The sequence below is a fragment of the Mirounga leonina genome, unplaced genomic scaffold (assembly GCF_011800145.1).
Source record: "Mirounga leonina isolate KUSES-001 unplaced genomic scaffold, KU_Mleo_1.0 Mir_488, whole genome shotgun sequence".
Taxonomy (NCBI): Eukaryota; Metazoa; Chordata; class Mammalia; order Carnivora; family Phocidae; genus Mirounga; species Mirounga leonina.
In genome coordinates, this window is record NW_023270777.1 from 3,012,255 (window position 1) to 3,036,211 (window position 23,957).

A 23,957-nucleotide genomic window follows, 5' to 3' on the forward strand; every position below is an offset into this window, starting at 1 on the left:
GCTTAGATATGTAAAATACATAAGTGGATGTATTTGTATTCCCCTCAACGATCAACAAGTATCTGAGCGGCCACTTTGCGTCCACGCTCTCTGCTGGGATGAGAAAGACCTAGGAGGGTCCAGATCGCATGGAATTTACAATCTGCCGGAGGAAGACAAGTCCGGGCTACAATGTCAGCTGGAGCGAGCGCCGTAAACACCACGCAGGTCTCAGCGGGAATGACTAGGGGGAGGGGATACCCCTGACATTCCGCGGGGTGCTCGGGGGTGCGCCCCGAGGTGAGATCGGAGCCGAGAGCCATGTTACAAACGAGCGCCCTGAGACACAGACACTCGAAGGACATCGGTGGCTGAAAGACGGGGGGGCGACAGGGTGTCACCCCCGCCCCCCCGTGCCCGGGGGCGTCGCTTCCCCAAAGCGCTCAGAGTTTTCGGGGGAACCGCGGGGCCGGGGGCGCCTGCGCAGAGGCCGCCGCCGGCCTGACGTCAGCGCGCCGGGCCCGCCCCGCCCCCGCCCCGCCCCGCCCCCCGCGTGACGCCATCCCCGCCGCGGCCCCGCCCCGCCGCGCGCGCGCTGGCGCGCATGCTCCGGGCCCCGCCCCCGTGCGTCACAGAATGGCCTCGGACACCCGGGCGGCCCCTGACGTGTCGGGGAGGAGCCGGGCGCCGAGGTGCGCGGAGTGGAGCTGTGCGCTGCGGCGGGGAGCGGAGCTGAGCGGCTGGGCGGGCCTGGCCAGGCCAGCGGAGCGGAGCCGTCGGTCGAGCGGCGGCGAACATGCGCTTTTGACGCATTGGAGGTGAGCCGGCGGTGCGGGGCCGCTCGCGAGGGGGCCGGGCCGGGTGGCGGCGCCGAGGCCTGTGCCCCGGGCGCCCGCCGGGCCCGCGGGTCCGGGGCGGCCGTTCCAACCGCTCTAACTGCCTCCGCCCCCACCCCTGCCCGCCCTGGTCCGAGGTGCGGCCCGCGGGGGGCGGGCGGCCGCCGGGGGGGGGCGAGCCCCGCGGCCGGGCCCGGGCCGGGGCGAGGGGTGCGCGGACGCGGCCCGGGGCGCTGGCGGCAGCGGCGCGCCCTGCCCTCCCCCGCCTCCCTGCGAGCGCCCTCGGCGGGCAGGGCCGTCGGCCGGCTCGGCTTCCCAGCTCTCGGGGCCTGTCCCCGCTGGGGGCCGCGGCGGAGGCGGCCCCCGTCGGGCTCGGGTGGCAGCCCCGTGACTCCCCGCCCGTCCTGGAGTTCGCGGAAGTGTCCGCAGACGGGTTCGGGTTGCCTGTGCTCCTCCTCCTTTTCCTCCTCCTTTGCTGGCAACCTTTTAAGTTTTGCCGAGGCGGCCAGGGTTCCTTCGGTGCCGATGGTTACAGTCCAGCTCTGCAGCGCCTTGACGCGTTTCGCCGCACTCGCTCCTCGCCGGCTCTCGAGCCTCGTCACCCTGTGCTCGTGCCTGCCACTGCTACCTCCGTTTGACGGACGGGCAGAGGGAGCCCGGCGGGGGCGGGTGGGGCGACTAAGTGATTGAACCCACAGTAGTTTGGGTTCTACGGGTGGGTGAACGGCTTCGTTTGCATCAGGATTTACGCCTCTAGCCTCGCAGTCACGGTGTCTGTGTGCGTGTGGGTTTTATACCCTGCCCAGCTGGAAAGCACAGCAGAAAATTTGGCTTGCCGAAACCATGCCGGAAGCTAGTAGAAGAGATGCATTCCGGTATTTTTGGGCAGACTCACCTGGGTTAAGAACTGCTACTCGGCCGTAAAGAAAATCTCCCTCCGTCTGAAACGTTCATGGGTCGCTGGCTAATTGCTCTGTCTGATAAATTGTGTCGCTCTTAATCCACTTCTGAAATAGGGTGATGGCTTTGCTAAATCATGAGGTGCGGTACATGCAGCATTAAGTCATGGGTTGAAGAGAAGTAAAGGGGAGCGGAGGAAGATCTCTCCTCTGAATTTTTATTAAAACCAGTATTTAAAATTGAGAGATTATAAGTAACCAAGCCTCGGGCTGGCCCTGGTTAGAAGGTGACCTGGTCCACATAGCATTTGCTAAATCTTACCGAGCCAAAAAAAAGGAAAGAGATAAAACAAAACAAAACAAAACAAAACAAAAAGCAAACAAACAAAAAAAAATAAATCTTACCGAGCTGTTCTTTTTCAGTTCAGCGTAGACTTGTTAAATAAATTGAAGTTGGATAAGGGAGATTAAAAAATAAGTGGAAACCTCAGTAAAACCTTAGATCTGGCTTTCATGTCATCTGCAAAACTTATTTTTTTTCTCATTTTAAGTCATGCCGAGATAAATGTGGTTACTAAAGCTTAAAATGACTTCTGACATAAGTTCCTGATCACTTCGTAAGGTAGAAGAAGAGATTTGATGGTCAGGGCTGAAAGGGAGATGGTATTTGTGATCACCTTTGAAAAGGAAAAGATTCTGTAAATGTCACCTTCAGGAGAAGTAGACGATTTTGGTTCAAAGGCACGTGTCTTCTACAGTGAGTTCCAGAAGAACTCTGTCAATCTCAGTCGATACTACAACTATTAATAGGATGGCAATATCATAGGAGATGGATTTTCTTACCATTGCACAAAAAGTAGCTTGTGGGCAAGTATAACATTTTGGACAGGCTGTTTTACACCCGAATGAATTGATTTGTCAGTTGCTGACCATCTGAAGGTCACATACAGTATGATAATGCCCCACGTAGAAGTTGTCGTACTTTTGAAAGATCCATGCTCCCGTCTGTATGAGACATGGTTTGAGGGGAGATTTGGGTAGCAGGGGAGAGTACATAATTTCTGCTTTCATTTCAGCCTCATAAGATTATCGATGTATCATTAAAGCTTTTTTTTTTTTTAAGATTTTTTTATTTATTTATTTGACAGAGAGAGACAGACAGCTAGAGAGGAAACACAAGCAGGGGGAGTGGGAGAGGGGGAAGCAGGCTCCCGGCTGAGCAGGGAGCCCGATGCGAGGCTCGACCCCAGGACCCTGGGATCATGACCTGAGCCGAAGGCAGACGCTTAACGACTGAGCCACCCAGGCGCCCCTCATTAAAGCTTTTTAAAAAATTTTTTTAGCAGTGAATTTTTCCATATTGGCTAACTTTCTATAGCCTTAACATCTCCAGTTACATAGTTTCAAATAACACAGTGAACACATCCTCCCACTGTAACCTGAAGCAAACTGAACAGACTGTCTTTACAGCCCAGAGAAGATGTTTGAATATCTGCAGTGGTAGCAAATTTGGGGCATTTGTAAAAATTCTGATTTTTGGAAAGAGTATTTCTGACGGGTAAAATCAGAGTGATAAAGCTGGATAATATCAATCAGGACGCAGTAAAAATGAGGTGTGACCACAAAGAAATAACTTTTTTTTTTTAGTTTTTAATCTGGCTCTTCAAGGCTATTCCAAAAGAGGTTTTAAAAAATGTTTTCAGGAATGGTGGTATCACTGGACTGTGCTTCTGGAAGAGATTAAGGAATCATTTGTATGTTATAAATTCTGAAGCATTTATTTTGTGGTCATACTTCAGAGGTTCAGTACTGAACCAATATTTTTTTTTCACAATTTAATAAAATTTATGCAGCATTTACTATGTGCCAGGCTCTGTACTAAGTACTTAACAAATATTAATTCCCCTAATCTTCATAACAGCCCTATTTTAATTTTTATCCTCATTGTGCAGGTGAGGAAGAGGGAGGCACAGAGAGGTTGAGTAACTGGCCCAAGGTCATCGGGCTAGTGAATAGAGAGGAGTCTGGCCCCAGGGTCTGAGCTCTCCACTACTATGCCCTGTTGCTTCTACCCCTTGTTCCCAGGTTAAATGTTTTTAATTGGTTTCTTCTGGAAAAGATGATGGTCATTTTAGTAAAAGGTTTCAGTTGTAGATTATACTGTTTGAGGGGCCAATAAAAGTAGCCTGTTAATTGGAAAAATTGGAGTCAACATTCAGTTCGCATAAGATTCAGCAAGAAAATAGGAGATGCACATGTGAAATAAAAACACATTAAAGTAATTTTGCCAGCGTTATCTGGCACTGAACTAAGTAGTTGGATAGGGAGGACACAAGAGATAGAGCTAGATATTGAAAAGGTTTCGCAGGAAAGTCTATTTATAACCCGAGTCATCAGGGAATACTGATGGAAACACTGGTGATTGTGTTAAGAATATGACCCTATTTAGGCAACAAAAATCAAGGATAAATGGATACTTTATAGTATACCCAGAAGTGTAAACAGATAGATTCGTAGGGAATACTACTTAGCTAAGTGCTCTTCAATGTCATAACTACTTTATAAGTCTTCTGATACTGAATAAAGGGCCAAAGTCAACAGAGCAGCCTCACCCAGGAAAGTTTCACATTGGGCATGTGAATGATAACATTTTTAGATTAAAAACTGTGGAGCCAATCCTTCTACAAATGGAGTTTGTAGAAAGATTGGCTCCGCGTTAAAATACATTCAAACAAATGTTAGATGCAAGGATAGCATCTAATAGTCATTATGAACTTCGTAAGGATTCTGGCCTGTGGACCACACAATCCACCACTAGCAGTTGTTGCCTAGTAACAGGAAGAGTGCTGAAAACTTTAGAAGTATCCTCCCCGTGAATAAAATGTTGCTATACTGAAGAGGTACCAGTCACCCAATTCCAGAAAGGCATATATGTAATCTAGAGAAGGTCCAAAGCATGACGGTGACATAGTTAAGGGACCAAGATGGTGGCTGCCAGGTGACTATAAGCTACAAAGACAAGAAATATGCACTTTGAGAAGACCAAGGCTGAGAAGTATTATCATCAAAGTACAAAATTTTTAGAAAGGCTTAAAAAATAATACAAACCTGTGCACCAAATCCTAGAACCTTACAGAGGAGCAGCGCGCTAAAGTTATGGCAAATTTAAGGCCAAAAATAGGAGAATCACCGATGGCTATAAAATATGGAACTTGTCTCAAATGCATAAAGTAAATAAAATCAGCAAAATAAGAATTTTAGATTTGAGATATTTAATTTAAAAATGTTGTATGTGAGGGTCAGGACCTTCTTATACTGTGTTTTCATTTCCTTGGAGTTTTCCCTTGCGGTTTTTCAAGATTTTATTTTTAAGTAATCTCTACCCCCAACATGGGGCTTGAACTCACGACCCCGAGATCAAGAGTCACACGCTCCCCTGACTGAGGCAGCCAGGTGGCCCCACTTGTTTTTTTTTTTTCTTACTGACACAAGAGCGATGTGCTTTCATCACAGCCTCCTGTATCCGGCTTTCCAGACTGTTAAATGGGACTCCTCGTTTTCCCTGGAGCCGTCCATCTGGCTGAGGGTGGGGACGTCTCTTCCTTGCAGTCCTGAGTTGGGGCCACTGTTTCTTGCACCCGTGCTGCCCTGTCTTGGTTGTCTCTGCCTCCTGTAACTGCCTCAGGAAGTGCGTGGGAGGTCACCCTCCTGAGTTCTTGCAGGAGGAAAAAAATTCTCTCGTTTGCCTGAATTACCTGTTTCCTCTCAGTTCGATAGGTGCTAGGATTTTCTTATTCATGCTCCTGGGTTTTCTCATTTGTCTGGTGGTTCTTGGTTGTCCAATTATATTTAAGACCGAAGGGCTGGACAGTGATTATTTTAGGTAGCAAGTGTGTGGTGGGGTCTCCAAGGCTCTCCCCAGTGAGTCCCTTCTGCTCCCTGTTCTTTGGGGTGGAGCCTGTATCGAGCTTTTTAAGTGACTGAATGGGGCTTGGCGTGCGTCAAGACTGGTAATTTTGTCTAGCCGAGAATGATAGGTTTTATAATCCTGATTTAATACATGGTGGTGCACTGTGAGGTAGAAATAAACTACCCACAACTTTTTTTGCTTACGCCATTCCTGAAATAGGAATTTAGATCTTAATAAAGGAAAGCAGTACTTTGGAAAGTAAAGAAGGAATAATGAGAGCAAGGTCATAAGTCATTTCAAACATTTGTTGAATTTCTACTGTGTTCCGTGTTTCTGGTGATGCAGAGGGATTTATAAATAAGACACTGGTCCTGCCTTCAAGGAACTAGCTGGAGAGACTTAGCCTTTTATTTTTCTATAAATATTTCTTATTTGAGCTAGAGTAAGTAGCAGCAAACTTTGCTTCTTGTGTCCCTGTGATCTTCATAACATTTTGTAAAACCCTAATTTACTGGGTTGTGTGTGTATCAGAAACTGAGTATTTGAGCTGCTCGTTGATATGTGGTTGCCAGTATTGAAACAATGAGTGCCTCTATCCAGATTTGAGGACCCGTGCCCATGAGCTTCTTTAGGGCTGGATTCATAGACTTCAGATGTAACCAGCATTTTATTTTTTTTGGCGTTTTGGAGAAAGACCTTATGGAGAGCATTCAAGGGACATAGTGATGGTTGCCTCACCTTGAGATGCCTCTGTGCTGTAATTAAATCTTCATCTGGATTGTTAATATGAAATCTGCCCCTTCCCTCAAGGAGACTGAGGCAGGAACTCTCAAGAGTGATTGAAACCACACGGTGATGCCTTCAGCGGTTTTGGATAATCGTTTGAAATACAAATACTTCTGCTGGACCAGCCTCATCCTCACTGACATCTTCCTACACATTGTAGCTATAAGTAAGATTACCCCTACAGCTGGGGAAATGGAATGGGAATTGGGAACTTTGATGAAGGGATAGGATTGAGAGATTGATCCGTAATATTTAGTAGTCCATACACAGACTTGAAGAAACCTGTCATTGGGTCCAGACTCTCATTAGATGAGAAAACGGAGACCTTGAGAGGTTAAGCAGATGGCTTAAGGAGTTGAATGGCAGAATCGGAACCCTAGAGCCCAGTCTGGGCAGGACTCCACCCTCCATGAGGTTTACATTTTCATGTGCTGTGGGCCCTGAGGGCATGTCCAAGAGTAGAGTGATACAGCCAGGAGTGTGCCAGTGGAGGGCTGATGGCATTAGAGGGGGGCCTGCCTGAGGCACTAAGTACTCGTCCAATACTTAATGTCTGACACGGAGCAGTTGCTCAGTAAATGCTCGAGAGCATTAATACTTTCTCTGAGCCAAGTGTTAGCTTGGTGCCATGAAGGGGGATGCAAAGCATGTCAAGATTCCACCTCTTTTCAAAGAACTCATAGGCTGATTGGTAATTGCAGATAATTGGAAGATTGACTAACATGCCAAAAGTCAGAGAAGGTGGTGTGGTCAGGAAGGACTCGGCTGAAACAGAACACGGCAGTCAGCTTCAAACTAAGTGTATCAAGTTATACTTTAGTATTATGCGGCGAGAAATCACTCTCGTACCTCTTTGGCGTACTCACCCTGAAGCAGGAGTTTCCGGTCTGTGACTTCTTGCTCAGCCTTTATGAGTGGATTGTGCTGTGTGAACTCTGCATTTCTATTAATTTACTTTTAAAGCTGGTCTTTCGTTCTTGCTGCCCGGTATGGATTAGGCTGATTCAGTTTTGGTTTAGTTTAGCTAATACTGTTGAGTATCCGCTGTTGTGCAGACACTGTGCTGGGCTGGAATAAGAATAATACACAGCCTAACGGGAACACAAGTTCAGGCAAATGCATTGCTGTGTGGTAAGTCTTTTCAGGAAAGCAAGTGTGGGGTATAATGATAGGCAAGAGTGTCGGAGATTTCAGTGCTGTCTGGGTTAGGGCAGGAAAGGCTTTCTGGAAAAGATGACAGCTAGGTTTTAAAGGACAAGTAGGAGCTTTCCAAATGCACAAGGAAGGGAGAGCCACTCCGGGTAGAGGAAACATCCAGACCTGAAACAGAATGTCATGTTAAGACCATTTTGAACAGTATTGCTGGGATATAAAGTGGGATGCTTCAGGAGGGGGTTGTACAACGGAGGGAAGGCAGACGTTTTGCTCTAGGTATGAATGTAGAGTGAGACCCGTGTCCTTGGTATTTCATTTTCTGGCCAGCCAATTGGGGTTTTTAGGTGGTCAGTCCAAATGTGAGGTCATAGATATTCCAGTCCGCCCCCACCCCCCGCCCCCAGCGCTTTGGGAGAGCAACCAAGATGAGAGGACATGGACGTTGGGGATTAGTGGATTTACGGAGGAAGCTTTGGACTTAAGATAATTAAGTTTTCACAAATGTAATAATCGTAAATTATTCAGAATGTGGTACCTGATTTGCTAGTGTGGTCACCTGGCATGAAATGTTTCTGATAGGTCTTTTGAAGCAATTGTACAGCAGGGAAGGACATGCAGTAGGAGTTTCAGCTCGAACAATAAACTTGTTTCTGTCACCAGATTCCCAGAAGACCAGCTGGCTGTAACCCAGCTGCTGGGGCCAGTTCACTTGGAACCTGGTGCCTCCATCCAAAGTACCTCATGTGCCTTTATACCCGAGCACTTTGGGGTTCTCCTGTCCTGACGTCATCCACGGTACAGGTGGGCCCTGAGGTTGGGGCAGTAAAGTGATTTGTGTGTCCAGTTATTCATTCTCAGAACCTGTCATCTTTAACTTCCTCCAGAATGCTGATTTAATATCCCAGATTTTGTACTTTCATTTAGATTTCTGTGTTCTCTATTTGTTTTTTAAATTTTTAAATTTCATAGGGTATATTTCATTTTTAATAGCTGTCATTGGTTGATTGATTGATTGTAAGCTCTCCGCCCAGTGTGGGGCTTGAACTCACAACCCCAAGGTTAAGAGTTACACTTGCCGCGGACTGAGACAGCCAGGTGCCCCTGTTCTCTATTTAACTTAAAAATTTGTCTTTAATATTTCACAGGCTTTCTTGATCATGGATGGTGAAGATATACCAGATTTTTCGAGTTTAAAGGAGGAAACTGCTTACTGGAAGGAACTTTCCTTGAAGTATAAACAAAGGTAATATTGAACAGCATCCTGAAAATAGGGGAGGGTATTTGGAATATACCAACTCTAACATATGTATTATTTTATTATTTATTGATTTGTTTATTTACTTCTTATTGAAGCTGGGATTCTGGAAATAGTCATAGCATTGCTGTCTTTAAATAGTATGAAAATGCCATAAATCTTTATTACTCAAATTATTAAAACAGTAAGAAAACTTCACATTTGTGATTTCTTCTGGGAGTTTACCTCCTTTTAAGCTTATTGGGTTTGGCCATCCTTGGCCTGCTGTGTGTGCCCTGATTCCGCCTCCTTGTGTGGTCTTTGGAGATTCCAATAAGCTGTGAAGGGCACGCACAGCGGACTCTAGTTCTCTCCAGGCCAGTGTTGTCAATGTCAGGAACCAGCGAAGCTGTGAAGGGGGCGAGAAGAGTTTCAGGGGTTATGGAGCATTTTATAAGGTCTCACTTATTTTAAGTAGTTGGGGAAACTTTAACCTTTGAGCACCAAAATTTGTCTTAGATTTCTTTTTATTTTTTTTAAGATTTTATTTATTTGAGAGATAGAATGAGAGAGAGAGAGAGGACATGAGAGGGGGGAGGGTCAGAGGGAGAAGCAGACCCCCCGCTGAGTGGGAGCCCGATGCAGGAGCCGGGACTCCGGGATCATAACCTGAGCCGAAGGCAGTCGCTTAACCAACTGAGCCATCCAGGCGCCCTTGGATTTCTTTTTAAAACGTGCTCTAACATACACACACATTTTCCTGCTTTGTTTTACAGAGCTTGTTAAGCCTTATCAAACCTTTTATCGCTGTTTCATTGTTATTGTTGAAGGTCATTATTGTATTGTGCCAGTGGATCTAGAACGGGTCTGTCTGTGGCAGGGGTTTTCTTAATCTTTTTGTGCCATAGATGCCTTAATAGGCTGGGGAAACCTCTGGACCCCTTCTCAGAATAACGCTTTTAAATGCATAAAATTAAATAACAGAGGGCCTCCTGGGCGGCTTAGTCGGTTAAGTGTCCCACTCTTGGTTTCGGCTCAGGTCATGATCAGGGTCCTGGGATTGAGCCCAGCCCCGGGGGGGGGGGGGGGGGCGGTCTGTGCTCAGCAGGGAGTCTGCTTGGGATTCTCTCTCCCTCTTTCTCTGCCCCTCCCCACCCCACTGCATGCGCTCTCTCAAATAGGTAAAACTCTTAAAAAAAAAAAATAACAGAATTACAAAGGAAAGCAACTGTATTGAAAAACACTTATCTAAATATGACACTACTTTGTGGCATTAGTATATGTGCTTTATTTACACCTTAAATAAGAAAGATCTAGCAGTGAGTGTATAAAATGTGTCCTTTTGGGCCTTTAAAATTTTTTTTTAATTTTTTTATTATTTTTTAAAGATTTTATTTATTTGACAGAGAAAGACAAAGCAAGAGAAGGAACACAAGCAGGGGGAGTGGGAGAGGGAGAAGCAGGCTTCCTGCCGAACAGGGAGCCCGATGTGGGGCTCGATCCCAGGACCCGGGGATCATGACCTGAGCCGAAGGCAAATGCTTAACAACTGAGCCACCCAGGCGCCCCATTTTAAAATTTTTTTTAAAAAGACTTTGAGAGAGTGAGAAGGAGCCAGGGCAGAGGGAGAGGGACAAGCAGACTCCCCGCTGAGCAGGGAGCCTGACGCAGGGCTCGGTCCCAGGACCCAGGATCATGACCTGAGCTGAAAGCAGACATTTAACTGACTGAGCCACCCAGGCACCCCCCCTTTTGGGCCTTTTAACTCACTTTCACTGACGCCCGACTCTAGAGTCAGAGCTGCAGAACAGACTGTGTTTATTGTGTAGTACGGTGTATGGTTGGAGCATCCAGGCAAAATGACTGAGCGGATGGGTAATCATCTTCAGGCTGGCCCTGTGGTTCCTGCTCTAACTCTTCTGTCCCGCGGTGTCTCTCATCAGCTTCCAGGAAGCTCGGGATGAGCTAGTTGAATTCCAGGAGGGAAGCAGAGAATTGGAAGCAGAGCTGGAGGCACAGTTGGTACAGGCTGAACAGAGAAACAGAGACTTGCAAGCTGACAACCAAAGGCTGAAGTATGAAGTGGAAGCGCTAAAGGTAACCCTGGAAGTAGAAGCTAGTGTCTGATGGGCTGGCTTATATTAAAATGAGAAATAGAATTATTTTAGGTGGAACCGAAGAGCAGTAGGCAACAGAAAAATAGGAAAGGCTTAAAGTGAATTTTTGCAATAAACTTCTCTTTCATGGAACCAAGGGAAAGGTGGTTTAGGGTTCAGGAGTTCACTTAGAAACTCTGTAGCTGGCCGTTTTTTAGCTATACTGTTCCTGTAATATAGTGTAATTCCTGTCATCTTCAAAAGCTGCCTGACTTGACAGATTGCCTCATTCCACGGTACTTTAAAATTCTATATGTATGAACTACACATTTGTTTCATTATTGTTCATAGTCTCTTTAGTTTTGAAGTTTAGTTGGGGTTAAAAAAAATTCCTTTTTAAAAAGTTATTTCCAGGATTAAAAAAAATCAACCGCTTTTGTTGCTGTTCAGCGCCTGCCTTAGTCAAGTGCTTGGGCCGTTTCGGGGCCTGCAGCGAGTGTGGTTTGGGGAAGGTGGGGAAGGCAGGTGAGAGCGAGGGAATTGGAACTCACTGATAGTCTCCCTGTTTGTGCTTCCCCTGGGCCGCCTTTAGCCTGAGAACCCAGAGCTCCTCCCACCACGTGTGGGGTCTTGGAGGCAACAGTTTCACTAGTTTACTTCTTTCCAGAGAGATCATTATTAGATTTCTTTCTGAGAGGAGAGTGGTTGGCTCTCTAAATTTATGAGTTAAGCTACTTGGAATGAATGTGTGTGTGTGGGTTTTTTTTGTTTGTTTGTTTTAAATATTATAAGGAGGAGAAGGCTACCACTACAGCTCAGCTGGTGGTGAATTCCTTGGATCTCCCCCACCTCCATATCTTGGGTTACTTCCTGTATATCAATAACACCCTCTCCTTCCTATTCCCACGCTTTCAGGAGAAACTAGAGCATCAGTATGCACAGAGCTACAAGCAGGTGTCAGTGCTGGAGGATGATTTAAGTCAGACTCGGGCCATTAAGGAGCAGCTGCATAAGTACGTGAGAGAGCTGGAGCAGGCCAACGATGACCTGGAGCGCGCGAAAAGGTAAACGCAGGGCGCGCATTTCGTAGAATCAGTGAGGAAGATCCGGGTCTGTAGGCTCAGCCTGTCACCTGGATCTTAGTCCCAGAACATCTCCTTTCAGAGTTTCAGTCCCCCTGTAACTCATCACATCGGCGCTAACCCCAAATCCTCATCTCCCCAGATCAAGCCCTTCCAGGGTTTTCTTCCCCTCTGTCCTTTTCCCCCACTTTGGGTCCCCTGGTTGCTCCTGTTGGTCTTTCTCTAAAGCACGTGTCCTCCATTCCCCTGTCTTTCCCTCCGTGTCCTCAGTCCTCCCGCCCTTGTCCTCAGCCCCACATCTCCTACCTGAAGTCTGCAGTTTCTTCCCCGCCGATCCGTCTTTACATCCCTACTCCTCTTCATTCTTTTCGGCTTTAACACGAACCGATGAGATTATCTCAGAATGCTGCTTCCCTTGGCGATGGCACGGCTCGGCCTAGAGCAGTTTGCTGGTACTGTTGCTGAGCTTCTCTGTGATTATAATTAGTCGTTTCTTAACCATTCCCAACCGAATTCCTGTTACTTTACAATTATCCATACGAGTGACTCTTCAGTGCCTGACTTGATGCTAGAGTTGAGGATACCTTGGGTGTGACAGGTGTGGACATCTCACACGAGAAATACTCGGGTGAAGAGCACGTACCGGGGCTCCGGAGCGTCCACGACGGAGCCGCTACGTGCCCTGGGGGTGCTGGGGAAGTTGGCTGGGATTGAAGCTGAGTCTCCAAGGAGGAAAGAAGCCAGCCGGGTGAAGAGGGAGATGGGGAGGCAGAGAGGCAGGAAGGCTTGGGAGGTAGGAATATTTCACTTTGAAGTGCATAGAGACAGTGTAGCTGAACAAGATGGGACTGGAAGGTGGTCGTGGCCAGGTTGAGGAGAACCTTGCGTGCTCTGTTTGAAAGCCATTCTGGAGGCGATGAGGGGCTCTTTAAGAATTTTTTAAACAAAGGAGTAACATCAGATTTCGAGTTGAGAGGATAATACTGAGGAATTAGAAGTAGGGAGAAGGATCATTTAGGAGTGATTCAGGTGATGGATGAAGAATTAGGCCAGGGCAAGAGGTTGGAGGAGAGCAGATGGGATTGAGAGACGATTTGACATTTGATAGGACTTGATAAAATTTGGCCAGGGCATTAAGAGTTCGAGCTTGAGGTTAGGGAACGTTAGGTAGCACGTAGTGGGCGGGGGGCACATAGTAGGTGCATGTTACTACTGTTTGTTGAATAAATGAGTAAGATGAGAAATGCAGGAGGAGGAGTTGGTAGGGACCTGGGACTTTGTGTTTTAAACAAATTCTTAATTCTTAATGTACTCTAAAATTGTTGTAAAGTTTTCCTCCTGAAAATGTGTAAACTTGATTGTTCTGTGTTTAAAATCCGGGGGGGGGTTGGGATACAATGTGTAATAAATGGCCTTCCTTTTAAGGAACTATAGTGAACTTTGGTGGGAATTTAAGAGAATATATTGAATGGCCCAAACCAATAGCAGAGATACTAAATGTCACCAGAGGTCAGAAGGGACATTTTCTTTCAACTGGGCCTGGCTCTCTAGGTCCAGAAATGGCATGAGATAAACTGATAGTTTCCTTTTGTTGTATTAGCTATTTGCATGCTATTATTTAATTCGTGAACTCCAATTTTTTTTTTTTTTTAGGGCAACAATAGTTTCACTGGAAGACTTTGAACAAAGGCTAAATCAGGCCATTGAACGCAATGCATTTTTAGAAAGTGAACTTGATGAAAAGGAGTCTTTGTTGGTGTCCGTCCAACGGTTAAAGGATGAAGCGAGAGGTAAAACTGGCAACTGAACATTTATCCTGTACCTTACCATCCCTAAGCCCGAGTTCTAAGCTAGCTTCGTTTATATACTTTTGAAGCCTTGTACATTTCTATCTTTTGTCAGGCACGACACTAAGTGCTTTTAGTCTCTTAATGCCTACAGTGTCAACTCTAAGAGGTAGGTAGTATTAGCCCCATTTTATAGGTGGGAAAACTGAGGCATGGAGAGTTTGAGTTTTGTCCAAAGTCTTGGAACTTTTCAGTTGGGGGCCGCCTGGGTGGCTCAGTCGGTGAAGCGTCTGCCTTCGGCTCAGGTCATGATCTCAGGGTCCTGGGATCGACCCCTGCATCAGGCTCCCTGCCTTGTGAGGAGCCTGCTTCTCCCTCTCCTTCTGCTCCTTCCCCCCCACTCATGCTCGCTCTCTCTCTCTCAAATTAAAAAAAAAAAAAAAAAAACTTTTCAGTTGGGATTCAGACCCTGGTCTGTTTTCCAAAACCTTAACTCTGCTACCAGTGTGCATGTCCTGCTTGGTTTGTTTAAGTTTTTTCCTTTTTGCTTCTATGTAAATGATTTTATGTTAGGCATATAATAACACTGCATATGTGCACATATTATAGAGACCATTTTCTTCTTTATAATATTCTGTACTCTATCACATACTAAAAAAGGAAGAATTTTATTTTTTTAAAAAGATTTATTAGCACAAGCAGGGAGAGCAGTAGGCAGAGGGAGAGGGAGAAGCAGGCTCCCCACAAGGCAGGGAGCCTGATGCAGGGGTCGATCCCAGGACCCTGAGATCGTGACCTGAGCCGAAGGCAGACGCTTAACAGACTGAGCCACCCAGGTGTCCCCCCCCCCTTTTTTTTTACATATGAGCATAGTTAACTGTTTTCTTAGGTAAGAGCATTTGTATCAGTCCTAGCATTTTAAAATTATTCTCAAACATCATTTAGACAGTAGGGTTGTCTTATATACCCCGAGAAATAAAAAGTGTTACATAGGAAATAGTTTTTGAGAAATCATAATTTAGGCAGAACGTCTTTATGGCATTCCACAGGTGACTTTGCTGTCTGGATTTGCTTCCTTGGGTGAGTTTTATTGCCTGTGCCCCATTTTGCAGATTTAAGACAAGAACTGGCAGTTCGGGAAAGACAACAAGAAGTAACCAGAAAGTCGGCCCCTAGTTCTCCGACCCTCGATTGTGAAAAGATGGACTCCGCGGTGCAGGCGTCACTTTCTTTGCCAGCCACCCCTGTTGGCAAGGGCACGGAGAACAGTTTTCCTTCACCAAAAGGTTTGCCATGTCGTTTCTTTCTGAACCTGCGGGAGATTACCAACTGGGGAGGGTAGGCTGGGGAGCAGGGCGAGGCGTGCGTAAGCGGTGGTTTCAGTATAAAGTCGCGGAGGCCACACGCTCTGTGAGGCGGGGGAAGCGGTTGGTTTCGGGGGCCGCTCCCTCCCGGGGAGCAGGGCCGCCGTGGCCACGTGTGAAATGAGCGGCTCAGTCCGTTGCGATGTTAAAAAGTTAAAGGTTTTCAGGCAAAGTCGATCTTTTGAGGCTAGCAGCAATCCACTCTCGTGCTGGAAACGCGAAAAAGAGAAAAGAGGGGGATCCGGCTGCCGTCTTACCCCTGAGAGCCGACTGCTGTCAACCCTGACTCTGCCCGCTGCGGGTGCTTGTTTGTGTTTGCACACACCTCCTCGTTACACCCACGTCGGTGGCACCTGTAAATACGATTTCTTTCTTTTTTTATTTTAAAGATTTTATTTACTTGACAGAGACACAGTGAGAGAGGGAGGACAAGCAGGGGGAAAGGGAGAAGCAGGCTTCCTGTGGAGTAGGGAGCCCGATGCGGGGCTCGATCCCAGGACCCTGGGAGCATGACCTGAGCTGAAGGCAGACACTTAACGACTGAGCCACCCAGGCGCCCCGTAAATACGATTTTTGAACTGATCACAGAGGACTAGCCACCTTCACACGCAGACCGTACCGAGCCGGGTTGAGCTGCCATTCAGACTCGTGAAAGACTGGCTCAGGCGGACACGGCCGTCCTCTTACACGCCCCCGTGGCTGCCGTTTTCAGAGGTGACATTTGGAGTCACCGATGACTAGTACATAGAGAATGTTCTTTTGTCATCAGCAGAGGTGTTTTTTAAAAATCTAGATAGGCAGAAAAACCGCTTAGCAGCCACTGCATAGAACCTTGGAATGGAACCCCTTAGCTCTTTATTCGGATTTATTTCATTTTTGCAGCTTAGAGATATGTCAGCGACTCCCACTCCTCCATACTTTTTTCTTCCCAAAATGAAGTTCCTTCTTCCCCTCTCTTTTTTAAATAAAGGATTTTATCTTCCAGCGTGGTAGGAGAAGGTTTCTCTCTGGGCAGTTAGTGATGTAAGCACTCTGTGCCTACGCCCCCCCAGTCCCGTAGCCACTAGCCACATATGACTATTTACATCTTATTAATGTGAGTGAGTTAAAACTTAAAATTCAGTTTCTCAGTCGTATTAGCCACATTTCAGGTGCTCAGTAGCCCTTGAATAGATAACTCATCCTTCGCCTAGTTACAAGGTGAAGTTCGGTAAGAGGTATGAAAATGCTGTATAGTGATAGGTGGTGTTCTTTGTCCTCGTGCTGAGTTTGCTGCTGAGGACCTAGGGCAGGCCAGGGTACAGGTGATAGCAGTCATCAGGAACCCTCACTGCCCACGTTCTGGAGTGGCTACTTGGGCATTTGAGGATCGCAGAATTACCAACATTTGAGAATTGGCAAAGGTTTGCTTTTAGGTACTAATTAGAATTCTGCAGTTAAGTTCTGAAAATTTGTGAGTTGAGCATGAATCAGAATATAGTCTGGAGCTTCAGTCGAGGTTACTACCCAGGGAGGTGCACATCCTGTAATAGCTCATTAGAGTTTTAACTCGGACTTGGCTGCAGCGAGCTGGGCGAGTTCAGTGGGACGCAGAGCTTGCTTACTCTGGCACAGGATTAAGACATGTCAACTCCAAGGTAGGAATATTTGTCCAGGTGGACCGTGTTTTAGACTGGAACTGATGGCATGAACTTTCACTAACCTGAAAGCTGTTACACACTGGTTCACAGCAGTTGTGTGACAAAGAAGTCCGCAACAGACCTAACGAGAAGCAGGAGATGAGAGAAATCAGTGCAAGATTGAAGGGCTGAGCTCTGTGAGGTGGTCTGTCTTTAACTGCATTTTATTGGTAACAGCGCCTGTTTCCAAAAAGCATTTAAGACAACTCACCATTAAAGCACAGATTTCGTAATTTGAGAGGAATAGGGAAAAACGAGATCTGGAAATCCCTGCTGAGAAAAGTACAGCAGTTTATTTATATCCTGTCGAGCGCTTGTTCTATGCCACGCATTATTCTAGATGCCGGGAGTCTCCTGGTGAATAAGGCAAAGTCCCTCCCTTCAGTGAGATGATATTCTGGAGGCCAAGGACAGTCTGAACAGCACCAGCAACAAAGCATTTATATACTGATTAGCACTCTGTAGAAAGCTGCTAAAAGAATAACAGCTAACATTTATTGAGTACTTACTATGTGCTAGGTATTTAAAAAGTGTATTAACTAATTTAAACTTCACAACGGACTTTAAAAGTGAGGTTATCAGCCCTCTTCTACATATAGGCTGCTTACTAAAGCTCACACAGTTACTAAATGGATTTGCCTCTCGCAGTTTAGCTCAAGAGCTCTTAACCATCATGTATATTATCTCAAAAATTGAAAAAATGTGCATGACTGAAAACCTTTGCTGAGGGGCGTGCAAGATGATGTGAATATCACACTGGATAACCCTGATTGTGACTGGGAAGCCTGTTGCAGCAGCCACTGTCCCCAAATCAATCAGCAACTTAAATTTCTAATAGAAATCAAAACAGGGTTTTTTAAGTTGGCAAGTTTTAAAGTTACTCCGAAGAGTAAATGTGCCAAGAAAAGCTTGAATTAGGTTAATAACAAGAAGCTTTCTCCTTCAGGATACCACAGTATATTTTAACATTGTAATAATGAGGGCGCCTGGGTGGCTCAGTCATGAAGCATCTGCCTTCGGCTCAGGTCATGATCCCGGGGTCCTGGGATCGAGCCCCGTGTCCAGCTCCCTGCTCGGCGGGAGGCCCGCTTCTCCCTCTCCCGCTCCCCCTGCTTGTGTTCCCTCTCTCGCTGTGTCTCTCTCTGTCAAACAAATAAATAAAAAATCTTAAAAAACAAAACAAAAACAAAAAACACTGTAATAATGAAAGCAGAGTATTTCTGGTGGAACAGACTAATAAATTTAAGGGAACTAAAATATATAGGAAATTCAGTATATGTAAAGTGCCATTTCAGATGAGATGAGTCTTCATGACATGGTATTAGTACAATTGGCTATCCATTTGGATGAAAAAAATTTAGATATTTGATGAATTAAATGATCTAAATGTAAAAAAAAATTTAGGAAAACATTAGGAGGAAATAAGAGCAACATTTTATAATATCGAGGTGAGGAAGCCAAAACCTCCCCCACCAAAACAAAGTTTGAAAGAAATGTCACACTGAGAAATACAAGATCTGGGAGAGAAAGGGTGAATATCTGTAGTGTTTAGTGCCCTTACCCATTGATTAAAGGAAAGACAACCCAGTAGATAGACAAAGTGCAGAGGATAAACATGATTTCCAGAAGAAGAGATTCAAATGTCTAGTTATTAAGGAAACAAAAGAGAAAACAAAATGACTATCAAATTGACCAAAAAAAAAAAAAAAAAAAAGATGACGTCTACTATTATAGAGGGCACAGCCATACGGATTGCTGACATGAGCTCAGGCTCATCAGAGAGCGTTTTGGCAGGCTCTCTTAAAGGTGGAAAAAGGGGCGTATCCTCTGATCCAGCAGTTCTATTTTTAGGAATCTTCTCTGGAAATACTTGTCCAGATGTTTTAAGGATATGTGTCCTTTTAGCATTGCTCATGATGTAAAATTATATACAGTCTCAGTATCCATCAGTGGAAGGAGACAGTTCAACATATTTATGGCGTCTCCACTTTATAGCTTACGTTCCTAGTTTGGAATACTGTATCGATTTGTCATTGAGTGTATCCTGCTCAGTGACACCCGACAACAAAAGGGAAAGACACCTGCAAGTGTAATCACTCACCTTTTCTTTCTCTCCAGCTATACCAAACGGTTTTGGTGCCAGTCCACTAACTCCTTCTGCTAGGATATCAGCACTCAACATCGTGGGGGATCTCTTACGGAAAGTAGGGGTAAGTATTCAATTATTTAGCCCTAGGTACGTCACCTGCCACGGTGTTGAATTCTGCATTTGGAGCGAGGGAGGGAGAAGGGGCTCCTTCCTGTGGTAAAGGCTGTGATGAGGCAGAGAAGCAGGACCCTCCAGTGATCGGCTGAGACTGCTCCAGATAAACACGTCGGGGCTCGGGCTCTCTGGGGCCTCTGCAGGAGGCCCTGTGCACTGTGCTCTTGAGATCCCCCTGGATTTGCTTCGGTTTCTCCTTGGCCGCTTCTGCATCATGACTCCCCCGTCTTTTCCTAAGATAACTGTTCTCCGGCCTGCTGTGTGTTTTATACCACTCTTGGATCCTGTTCTTGCCGCAGTCCGCCCTCCCTGTGGCCTCCCTCTAAGCTTTCTCCCCGGAGGACTGCAGCACTGGCCCTCGGGCAGGACTTTTGCTCTTAGTCCACGCCCGGCTCCCTGCTCTTGGCCACTTCAGCTTCTGTGCTGTCTCCTTGGCTCTAACCTTGGCTTCCAGAGCAGTTGGGCTTTTGAAATATTACACTTGTTTTTCTGCTTAGTCAGTTTTTTGCTTGAATACCTACTCTTTGACCTTATCAACAGTAGGACTCTTCGGGTGAAATGAGTGAAAGCCATCTCTTGCTTTCCTGTCTTTCCTGCTCATTGGTGATCCCACAGATGGCTTCCTCTGTCAGTGCTGACTCATGGTCTTTTTGGCCGTGGAGGAGACCTGCAGTCGGGATCAGTCCAGCAGTCGGAGCTCCCCTTCTCTGAATCTGGATCGCAGGAAACAGATAACTGTGTGGATTTATGCCACTGTGAAGTTCGCATCTTGTGCGTGGGTTCCCTTTCCTGTTTCCGTGGGCAACTTTTATCTCTCTTTTCAGTAATCTACCCCTGAAACTGCCCGCTGTCCACCACCCCTTCACTCACTTGTTTGTGAGAGACATTTTCTGACAAAAGCAGAAATTGCATTATACTTTACATAATGAAGAAATGGGAGGCCTTTTCTGGCTTACAAAATTACTTTCTGACCATCAGATTAATTCCAAGTGTGCGTTTTAACATTGCTATAAAAAGCAACATGCACAAATTATTTCACACATGGTCCATAGAGTAATTTTCACTCCTAACATAACCATTTTTTAAAATCCTGTTTGTTGTAAGAGTTGTGGTATTTGGCTCCATAACTCAAAATACTGTGCTTATTTTTTGATGTCTTGACTTACCAACTTTAAGCAAAAAGATGAGGAATTTAACTCCCACCTCCCACTTTTTAATTTTTTGTTCTTTTGGTAATTTTCAGACTTGAAATGGCATGCTTAAACCTCTGTTTCTGAATTTATTAGACTGTATCTCAGCTTCCTGTTGTATGTGTGTGTCTTTCTCTCTGTCCCATCTTGAACTCTCCAGTAGTTGGTTCTGAAAATTGAAAACTAGTAGCTTCTACAGTTTTCTGCCCATGTGTGGATTGTAGGCTGCAAAATCATAGAGGAGGAGCTGGGCTCCTGGGTCGTTTTATCTCTGCCACTCAACAGATGTTTCGGGCCTTTTTTTTAATCATTTACTCAATCATACCAAGTGTTTTGATTTTTGTATTGGAGCTGACTTGCATGCTTTTTCTTTTTCTCTGGCGTTGTTACTTACCTTCTTTTTCTTGTGGGTAGAAGAAACCTGTCCTTTCTTGGCTACGTCTCGTGTCTGTAGCTTCTTATTTGGTGCCCTCTGTGCCGGCGTTCTGAGGGGTACTGTCCCATTTCTCTTCCTGGGTTACCTCTGTCTGGGCTTCCCATGCGCAGCTTTCTCTGATCCTTGTTTAGCTTATGACGTTACATAATTTGTTCAGAAATGGTGCAGAAAGGTGACCTTGGGAGCCCTCGTACAATTTGTCCATCTGGCTGACCGTCCGCCTTCCGAGATGTCATCGGGACTCCGGGTCTGTGGTTATCTGCCAGCCCCCGTGTGCTCTTCGGAGTGTTTCCCTTTCTACTTCTTTGTCCTCCTTTGTCCACGGACTTGAACTGGAGGCTCCAGCCCCACCCCTGCATCCTCTTCCACTGAGAAATAAGGCCATCTGATTTCCACTTGTTTGTTCTCCTCTCTGACTTCTATTATTACTCTCCTGATATTACCTCTGTTTGTAACCATTCTTCCTCTTTATCTCAGTGGTCCAAGGATCATGTTCCTGCCCACGGCTTATTTTGTCCCTCTGTGCCTTGGGTCCCATCCCATCCCAGCCTTCTTGTCGATGTCTCCTCTTATTTTCAGCCTTTTACTGTATTTTAGTGTTTATACGTAATCTTTATGGATTACACATTAGGTATTATACATATACGTCATATGTAATATTTGTGTATTACATACTATACCATTTTTTACTCATAAAAAGTAAAAGCAACTACTCTTTTACCCTACATCTGTGTTTAGCTGTCACCCTCTTTCTCTCTCCCCTTCACAGCAAGCTTTCCGAAAGCCTGTCTCCGTTTATTGTTAGCCTTTTTTCCTGCGTACCCGCTCTCCAGACATCCTGGTCTGGACTCTGTTCCTTGCTTACTCCACCAGAATTGCTCATCGATGAGCTCAGCACTGTCAAACCCAATGGATGCTGTTCTGCCCTACTTTTACTTCGAACATTCAACACCGACCTTTTTTTTTTTAATGCTCTCTTTCCTTTGCTTCTCTGATGTGGTGTCAGGTCCGCTTCCCGCCTTCCTGCCCATTCCTCTTTGTCATCTTGTTGGGTCTTCGTCTGCCCCACCCTTCCAGGGTTGATTTTCAGAATTCTGTCCCTGAATTCCTGATCTTCTCATTTACAGCCCTGACTTTGTCTGCTACCTGGTGTGAAATCTGCGGAGTCCTCATTTCTAGACCACTCTCTTCTCCGGTGTGGGACCCAGTGTTTGCCCTTGTGTGTCTGTCCCACCGAGGCCTCCGACAGCTTGTGCCTGCTCTGTGATCACGCTCAGCAAGTGTTTGAATGAATGAATGTCTTGAATAAGGGAATTAATGGCTCTCTAATAGTCCCCAACCCAGAAAGGAACACGGATAGGGTCAAGAGACTTGGGATCTGTCTACTCGTGCCACATTTTTCTTAGTTGTAAGATCAGGATTATATCTGTATTCATCCGTAATACTGAGAGGAATAAGTACATTATCCTGAGGTCATTAGGAGTCAGCATAAACATTTCCTCTTTCTATCAGAGAGGTGATTGTTTGTGGCTTGACTGGCTACCATTATCAACAGAGAGAGTGTAATTTTAGTCTTGAAAGAGAAATGGTTTGAAATGCAGATTTTTATGTACAGCTACTGTTTTGACAACCAAATCATTCCTCCTTCTTTCTGTAGGCTTTAGAATCCAAATTAGCAGCGTGCAGGAATTTTGCAAAGGACCAAGCATCACGAAAATCCTATATTTCAGGGAATGTTAACTGTGGGGTGATGAATAGCAACGGCACAAAGTTCTCTCGATCAGGACATACGTCTTTCTTTGACAAAGGGTAAGTCTTGGACAATTGAAAATGTTGTTTTTGAGTACTAAAGTCACACACTTTTAAGTGAGCTTATTGAACTTTGAAAAGGTAAACTCAGTTTGATAAACCTACATGAAGCGGTATCATTCAGGTCTTAGGGGACATCAATCTGTTGTCGTCTTCTGGTCCCCATGGAGTCTGTTGCCCGGAGAACTCTTGATGCTTCTGTCTTGGGAAGCAGTGCGAGGCTCTGGGAATTAAAGACGACTGTGATAATAGTCCTTGTTCTCAAGGCGCCTAAAGGCTAGTGAAAGACTTTCTTGGGCCAATATTTGGTAAGGGTAGAATCGTGTGTGATCATGTATGTGCAAACTCTGCAAGAAACCTGTTGTCTGAAGATTTTAGAAAAATAGGAAACCGCTGGATCAGATACAGTTTAGGGGACACAGGTTTTGTATGATGTGAAGATGTTTTTTTGGGCAATTGACAGTGTAAAAAAAAGTGGCATAAGATTGAAGCAATGGTACGTCCTTAATGCGAAAAAATTTCAGTTGGTGCCGCGGTGTGTAAGTAAAGAGTAGATGTTTTCTGTTTTCATACTCTCTCTGCATCCTTACACTTACTCTCTTAGGCAGGTAAAATCATATTTTTATGCATCTGCTATACATATTTTTAAAAAAATTTATGGGATTAGACTTGGTTTAGGCTCTGCAACCCCCACCCCCTTCGTGACTTGTATCGCCAGGATCTTTCCCTGTCAGTGCATATTGTTCTTCCTCAGGTAAAAAACACCACCACTGTGTGGTTATACTTTGACTGGATGTGCCTTCACTGAGCTAACAACCAGTCAGGACCTGTGGTCTGGCTGTGCTGACTAGATGCCCTAAAGTGGCCGTTCTTGGGACAGCATTGAGGCACCGTGCTCCCTTGCCCCGTCTCTGTTTCGAGTTGTAGAACCTGTTCTTGTTCTGTGAAAACAGTACACATACAAGTCTAGAGATGTTCACAGTTTCTTAAAGCTTTGAGCTTATATTTTCTGCTTTCCTCGGTAACCGTGGCACATTTCAGGAGGACTTGACTTGGCACACAGTCCACTCTGAAAAGCTGCTTTTTGTCCACCCAACTTGTGGAGTAGAGTGTTCTGGTTTCTCTCTCTCCCTTAGGGGACTTCTGCCCTGAAGGGCACGTATTTCATTAAGGAGCACGTTCTAAAGTAGCAATATATAAATCAGAACTTCATTCTAACCACGGGTGTTCCTCAGGGGGGAGTAAGTATAAAATTAATTTTCCTCAGATTTAGGAGTTTCAGGCAACCTTGAGGAGTACCCATTTTCATACTGTAATGGTAAGTGGAATGAATAGATATTTCACATTAAAGTTGCCATTTCTCCCGAATAATCCAGGGAAAGTTGAGGGGTAGTCTTCACGAGTGTTGAAAACAGAACCTAATTATTTTGTCCAACTTGTAATTTTTGCAAT

The 23,957-nt window shown here is 45.5% G+C and overlaps 1 protein-coding gene across 3 annotated transcripts in view; it reads left to right on the forward strand.

The window, feature by feature from the left end:
* Window positions 1-640: 640 nt before the first annotated feature.
* NDEL1 (nudE neurodevelopment protein 1 like 1) overlaps window positions 641-23,957 on the forward strand; it is a 29,165-nt gene continuing 5,848 nt past the window's right edge. Inside the window, exons 1-8 of one of the 3 annotated variants that reach the window (XM_034989583.1) lie at window positions 641-797; window positions 8,711-8,808; window positions 10,743-10,896; window positions 11,811-11,959; window positions 13,631-13,767; window positions 14,877-15,050; window positions 18,926-19,017; window positions 22,354-22,505. In XM_034989583.1, coding sequence (XP_034845474.1) covers window positions 8,723-8,808; window positions 10,743-10,896; window positions 11,811-11,959; window positions 13,631-13,767; window positions 14,877-15,050; window positions 18,926-19,017; window positions 22,354-22,505 — 944 coding nt within the window. In that variant the 5' untranslated portion in view covers window positions 641-797; window positions 8,711-8,722. Of the gene's footprint in view, window positions 798-5,158; window positions 8,367-8,710; window positions 8,809-10,742; window positions 10,897-11,810; window positions 11,960-13,630; window positions 13,768-14,876; window positions 15,051-18,925; window positions 19,018-22,353; window positions 22,506-23,957 lie in introns of those variants that run through there. The other 2 variants (XM_034989582.1, XM_034989581.1) reach the window with 2 other exon arrangements.